The sequence below is a fragment of the Calidris pugnax genome, unplaced genomic scaffold (genome assembly GCF_001431845.1).
Source record: "Calidris pugnax isolate Ruff unplaced genomic scaffold, ASM143184v1 scaffold265, whole genome shotgun sequence".
NCBI lineage: Eukaryota > Metazoa > Chordata > Aves > Charadriiformes > Scolopacidae > Calidris > Calidris pugnax.
The window spans coordinates 252916-258951 of record NW_015091061.1 but is presented as its reverse complement, the minus strand read 5'-3'; the positions used below and the strand labels follow the sequence as shown (position 1 = coordinate 258951).

Below are 6036 nucleotides of genomic sequence, written 5' to 3'. Positions count from 1 at the left end.
GTTTGCCAGCTGGGAAGAGATATGAATGCCTCTGCTCCCAGGCTCTATGCAGGAGGGTTGGGCCATGGAGCAGACAGGGGGAGATATCTTCACTCCTCTCTGCCCCAGCTGACCTCCAAGGACGGGGCGGTCATCTCCATGGGTGCTGATGTCCAATTCCGGGTGTGGGATCCCGTGTTGTCCGTCATGATGGTGAAGGACCTCATCGCGGCCACCCGGATGACGGCGCAGAACGCCATGACCAAGACCTTGGGGAAGAAGAGCCTCCGTGAGATCCAGGTGGAGAAGCTGAGGATCGGGGAGCAGATGCTGGTGAGGACTACCTCAGCCCTACACAGAGGCCCCCTTGCCCCCAGACCCTCATGCTCTTGGTGTAGAAATAACAGTCAGGGAAAGCTGGAGCTGCTGAAAGTCCATCTGGCCATGGACCTGGCCAAGGAGGGGAGCTGAGAAGACATGGTGATTAGTGGGGAGTAGATACCTTTCAGCCTGTGGGTGTCTGGAGCTCTGTGGCTTTCTTGAAGGGCTTTGGCCACACAGAAAAGCCCATGCATTGTCAGCAGACTTAAATTTGACCTCCATATCTCCACCAGGATAATGTCTAGAGGGGGCTCCAACCTGGAAAGGGTTTTGGGGTAGAGAAGCAGGACAGGGTGGTGGCAAAAGGGCAACGATTAGTGCCTACAGTCAACCTGGGCCAGGCCAAAGCTTGTGGGTTGAATGTCTACAAGGGGCGACTTGAAAGGATACTGGGGGGGTGATATACTGGTATCTCTGGGGTGGTTTGGAGGCCAGAAATGCTGTCTGGTGGAGCACCATGCCACGACATGGTTCCCAGGGGAGAGCAAGGAAAGGGGCCAGCCTGGAGGGCTGTGGAAAGGAGAACAAGGCAGAGCTGTCCTCCCTGTCCCGATCTCCTCCAAGCCAGGAGAGCAACTGGGGGAACTGGGTTGAGCATGAGAGTGGACAGTTTGGAGGACGTGGCTGCTCCAACCCCCCACATCTAAAGCTGCTGGGTAGAAGAAATATAAGCTATGGGATGCCCATGGATGGGAGGGCTGTGGTGGGTGATCTCCATGGCCGTACCCAGCTCTGTCTGGGATGCCACCACCTCTCTATTTTTTCCTGGCTCTGCAGCTGGAGATTAACGACATGACCAAGTCCTGGGGCCTGGAGGTGGACAGGGTGGAGCTGAGCATGGAAGCTGTGCTGCAGCCACCCCGGGAGAGCCCGGTGGGTCCTCTGGCCACCGTGCCACCCATGGCTGGGCTGGAGGGGCTGGATGGCACCATTCAACAGCTGGCTGCCCACTTCTTCAGCAACACCCTGGCTCTGGCGGGCAGCAAGACCGGCGCTCCAGAGGCAGGTAACCAACCCGGGGCCATCGCTTCTCAATGTCCCTCCTGCCCAATGACCTTTGTGTCCGTTGGCTTTTTGACAGAGGAGTCAAAGTCTGGGAGATATCACGCTCCCATGAGCACAGCACAAACAGAGCTGGTAGGGGAAAGGAGAGAGGACCATCAACCTTTCTAACGTGACATTGGAGGTGGGACCGGGGAGGGCAGGAGCAGATCTGAGGAACCTCGGGCTGAAGACCAGCTCAGACCTCAGCATTCCCATCAGACAAACATAGGGAAAGGCCTGAGCTGGCTGAGAGTCACCATCTGAGGGTATCTTTTTTTTCTGGAAACCTTGGACCAATTTGTGTCCCACTGTTTCTTTCAGCGATAATTTTCCACCCCCTGGAAGCAGGGCAAGAGTAACCCATGGCAGACAGAGGAGCAGGCAGTAGGAACTGGCAAAACCATGTTGTCTTCTTTTTGCTTAACTGGAAACTCTCTGGATAAGTGGGTTTCTCTGCACCACAGACCTTCTCTGGTGGGCTCATGCAGACAAGCAAAGTTCACCGCTCAAAGGTGTCCCCTCACCACGCTTCTGTCCTTTGTCCCCAGCAGACAGCGTGGAGATGGTGAATGAGGTGGAGCCTCCCACCGCTCCCCTCCTTCCCACCGCTGGCAGCACCTGGAGAAAGCCCAGTGCAGATGAACTGTTTGCAGCAGTAGAACCCGTCCTCTCCGAGGCCCTGGTCACCCAGGTGGGAGCATCCTACCAGGTCAACATCGTCCTGCCCAGCGGCGCCTGGAGCACCTACTTCATAGACCTCTCCTCAGGTCACTGCTCTTTGGGGTTGTTGTGTTGGAGGTGGGAGGGTGTTTCATGCCCGTGACCCCTTTGCGTGCTTCAAAACCCACCGAGCTTGGTGGTAGGTGGTCCCAAACCAACCCTGTTTGGTAGCTCCATGAAAGCATCCCCAGGGTCCATCAGCTGAGCACTGCAGTTTGGTGACCATGGCCTTGAGTCCACGCTCCCTGGAAGTCTGAAGTAGAATTTGTTTGGGGCCAAAACCATGAGTTTTCCTTCAGAAAGAGAGCGTTGGTAGAAAATTGGCAACCAGGCCTCCTCATGGTTGGCCAAGTGGGGTGGCTCAGGGACCTCAGAGTTTGTTGTCTCTTCTGTGCCACCAGCCCAAGGGGGTAATGATGGAGGGACATGCACGGGCAGCCCTTCGGGCCTTGCCACGCTGAAAGATGTCCTCCCACCACCCCATTCCATTCCCCTCCGGGTGCTGATGGTTTTCCTGGTGGCCACATGCGCTCATTTGGGCTGGGATAGAGTTAATTTTCTTCACAGTAGCTGGCACGGGACCATGTTTTGGATTTGTGCTGGGAACAGGGTTGACAACACAGGAACATTTTCCTTATTGCTGAGTCAATTTTCTGCTCCTCACACCACGCACCAGTGAGTAGGTGAAGAAGTTGGGAGGGGGCACACAGCCAGGACAGCTGACCCCAATTGCTCAAGGAACATCCCGTGCCATATGACGTCTTAGAAAGGGGGAAGAATAAGGAAGGGGGAGATGTTTGGAGTGGTAGCCCCATACTAGTGGCTATGGAAGAAATTAACTCTATCCCAGCCAAAACCAGCGCATCGTGGCAAAAGTTCTTACAGGGCTTGGAGGTGGACCACCCTAACAGGACATCGGTGGAGCAACAGAAGAGAAATTTGTCTCCATAAGGAGTAGGGGCACTCCAGCCTCCAAATTCCCCCTGCCAGGCCCTTGTCTGTCATCTGGCCCAACTCAATCCTTACGGAACAGTGGGGGGAAACGCCAGCAGCCAAGGCTGGATCCTGAAGCCATATGTTTCTCCCTCTCCCACCCATCGTGTCCTACAGGCAGCGGACGGGCTGGCCGAGGTGTGCCCGAGGGCAGCCCCGACGTCGTTCTGGAGGTGGCGGAGAAAGACCTGCAGGACCTCTTCTTGGGCGACCTGCGCCCCTTGAGTGCCTACATGAGTGGGAAGCTGCAGGTGAAGGGTGACCTGCACCTCGCCCTGAAGCTTGAGGAGCTCGTCAAGGCGATGAAGCAGCAGAGATAGAGCATGCGTGTGGGGGGCCTGTCTGTGTGCATGTGTCTTTGTAGGTGTGCAAAGGACGGGGAGGGGGGGACACACAACTTATAGGGGTGCTGCGTGGTGGGGGCCTTGCACTGCTGGACCTCCTTCCCCATGGAGGCTGCAGGAGCTGGGTGAAGACCTGAGCAGGGAAACTGAGGCTGAGCTCCATTGCCTGTCCTTGTCTTTACCCACCTTGCCCATCCTTCCCCTATGATGTTATGGGATGGGAACCAGTTGGCACCCCAGTACGTGCCAGTTTGCTTCTAGATTCCTTGGCCAAAGTACCACCAAGGGCAGAGAACGATGTCCTGCTGCCCTCACAAAATGTCCTGCATGGTTGGTCATCTCAGACTGAGTGGGCAGGACTGAGAAGAGCTTGGAGACACTGTGGCTAAGGACAGTCATCATGGAGTGGGGTGGGGTGGGCAACCAGAGTGGGGCAGGAGGGCTGGCTGGACCAGGTTGGGATGCCACCAGTGGGTTGGGCTTGGGGGGTCCAGCGTGGCACGATGCTGCCATTGATTGGGGAAGGGGCAGAGGTGGAGATTTGGGAGTGACCTTCCTGGAGCTACCTGAGCCTTCCCTGAAGAGTGGTTTGAGATAAGTCATTAATTTGTGCTTCAAAGTGCTTTTGCATGTGCGCTGTGAGGTCTGTCCTGGGGTGGGGGGCGATGTGGACTGTATATAGGCGTATATATAGATATTTATTTATTTATTTTGTAAGCTTCCTTTCTATCTCCTCTCTGTGGACAATAAACCTGGTCTTGCAGCCTTGTTGCTGGGACGGCGGTGGGTTGATGCCTCGGTGACCCCAAAGGACCTCAGGGCCTGGGAGCTGCTGCCACCAGTCAAGGAGGCTGCCTGGTGTGACTCCTTGGTGACTGCCTTGGTGTGTGATGAACACACCAAGTCCTGCCAGGGTGAGGAAGAGCCATCAGGGATGAGGCACAGCTTCTCCCGGGGATGTTCAGCTCCCCCTACGGCACCCAGCACCCCAGGGGTTAAAATGCCTTGGAGCTCCAGGTGGCTTTACCAGCCCCCAGGATGTTTTGCTGGAACCAGTGGGACATCTTGCTGGCCTGGCCTTTTCCATGTATGGGACTGCTTGTTGGAAAGGGGGGAGGGAAAGTGGGGGGCCGAGGAGAATGTTTCCGGAATGTCAATGTTTTATGGATCTCTTCAGGCCAAACCACTTGCTAAAGGTCTTCTTCAAGGCCTGGGGCTGGGTGGCACCAGCCCTGAAGCTTTGAAGATCCTTCTGGGGCAGCCAGGCTGGATGAAACCCTCAGGTGTTCCTGGTGGTCCCTCTTTTTTTGTGGTGGTCCCCATGGTGCAGGTATCTTGGGGAGGGTACTGATGCCCTGCAGGAAGGGATAGAGGAGAATCAGGACACAACCAGCCCCACCAGGTGGGAGGGTGCCCTCTTTTTTGTGGTGGTCCCCCGTTTTTGTGATGGTCCCCATGGTGCAGGTGTCTTGGGGGGGTGTACTGATGCCCTGCAGGAAGGGATAGAGGAGAATCAGGACACAACCAGCCCCTCCAGGTAAGGGGGGGGGGTGTCCCTTTTTTTGTGGTGGTCCCCATGGTGCTGATGGCTGGGGGGGGAGGAACTGGTGCCCTGCAGGAAGGGATAAAGGACAATCAGGACACCACCAGCCCCACAAGATGGGGGGGGGTCCCTTTTTTTGTGATGGTCCCCATGGTGCAGGTGTCTTGGGGGGGTGTACTGATGCCCTGCAGGAAGGGATAGAGGAGAATCAGGACACAACCAGCCCCTCCAGGTAAGGGGGGGGGGTGTCCCTTGGGGAAGGGGTCCCTTTTTTGGTGGTGGTCCCCGGGGTGCAGATGGCTTGGGGGGCATGGGGGGGGGGTACTGATGCCCTGCAGGAAGGGATGAAGGAGAATCAGGACACAACCAGCCCCCCCAGGACACAACCAGCCTCACCAGGTGGGGGTATCCCTCTTATTTGTGGTGGTCCCCATGGTGCAGGTGTCTTGGGGGGGATATTGATGCCCTGTAGGAAGGGATGAAGGAGAATCAGGACACAACCAGCACCCCCCCACCCCCGGACACAACCAGCCCCACCAGGTGGGAGGGGGTCCCCCTTTTTTGTGGTGGTCCTCCCTTTTTTGAGGTGGTTCCCCTTTTTTGTGGTGGTCTCCGTGGTGCAGATATCTTGGAGGGGGAGTACTGATGCCCTGCAGGAGGGGATGAAGGAGAATCAGGACACAACCAGCCCCCCTTTTTTGTGGTGGTCCCCATGATGCTGATGGCTGGGGGGTGGGTACTGATGCCCTGCAGGAAGGGATGAAGGGATGAAGGAGAATCAGGACACAACCAGCACCCCCCCACCCCCGGACACAACCAGCCCCACCAGGTGGGAGGGGGTCCCCCTTTTTGGTGGTGGTCCTCCCTTTTTGGTGGTGGTTCCCCTTTTTTGTGGTGGTCCCCATGGTGGAGGTCTCTTGCGGGGAGGGTACTGTGAAGGAGAATCAGGACACAACCAGCCCCCCTTTTTTGTGGTGGTCCCCATGATGCTGATGGCTGGGGGGTGGGTACTGATGCCCTGCAGGAAGGGAT

At 56.8% G+C, this 6036-nt stretch overlaps 2 protein-coding genes across 2 annotated transcripts in view; both read left to right on the top strand.

Moving 5' to 3' along the window:
• Positions 1 to 21: 21 nt before the first annotated feature.
• On the top strand, positions 22 to 4229 carry LOC106896580 (stomatin-like protein 1). Its single transcript, XM_014956673.1, has 4 exons — positions 22 to 312; positions 1138 to 1366; positions 1953 to 2171; positions 3235 to 4229. Exons 1-4 carry the CDS (start codon positions 22 to 24, stop codon positions 3435 to 3437), a joined length of 942 nt encoding a protein of 313 aa, XP_014812159.1. The 3' UTR covers positions 3438 to 4229.
• Positions 4230 to 5907: 1678 nt separating this feature from the next.
• LOC106896579 (protein PML-like) overlaps positions 5908 to 6036 on the top strand; it is a 6117-nt gene continuing 5988 nt past the window's right edge. Inside the window, exon 1 of the mRNA XM_014956672.1 lies at positions 5908 to 5932. Within this exon, the coding sequence (XP_014812158.1) occupies positions 5908 to 5932 (25 nt within the window). The remainder of the gene's footprint in view (positions 5933 to 6036) is intronic.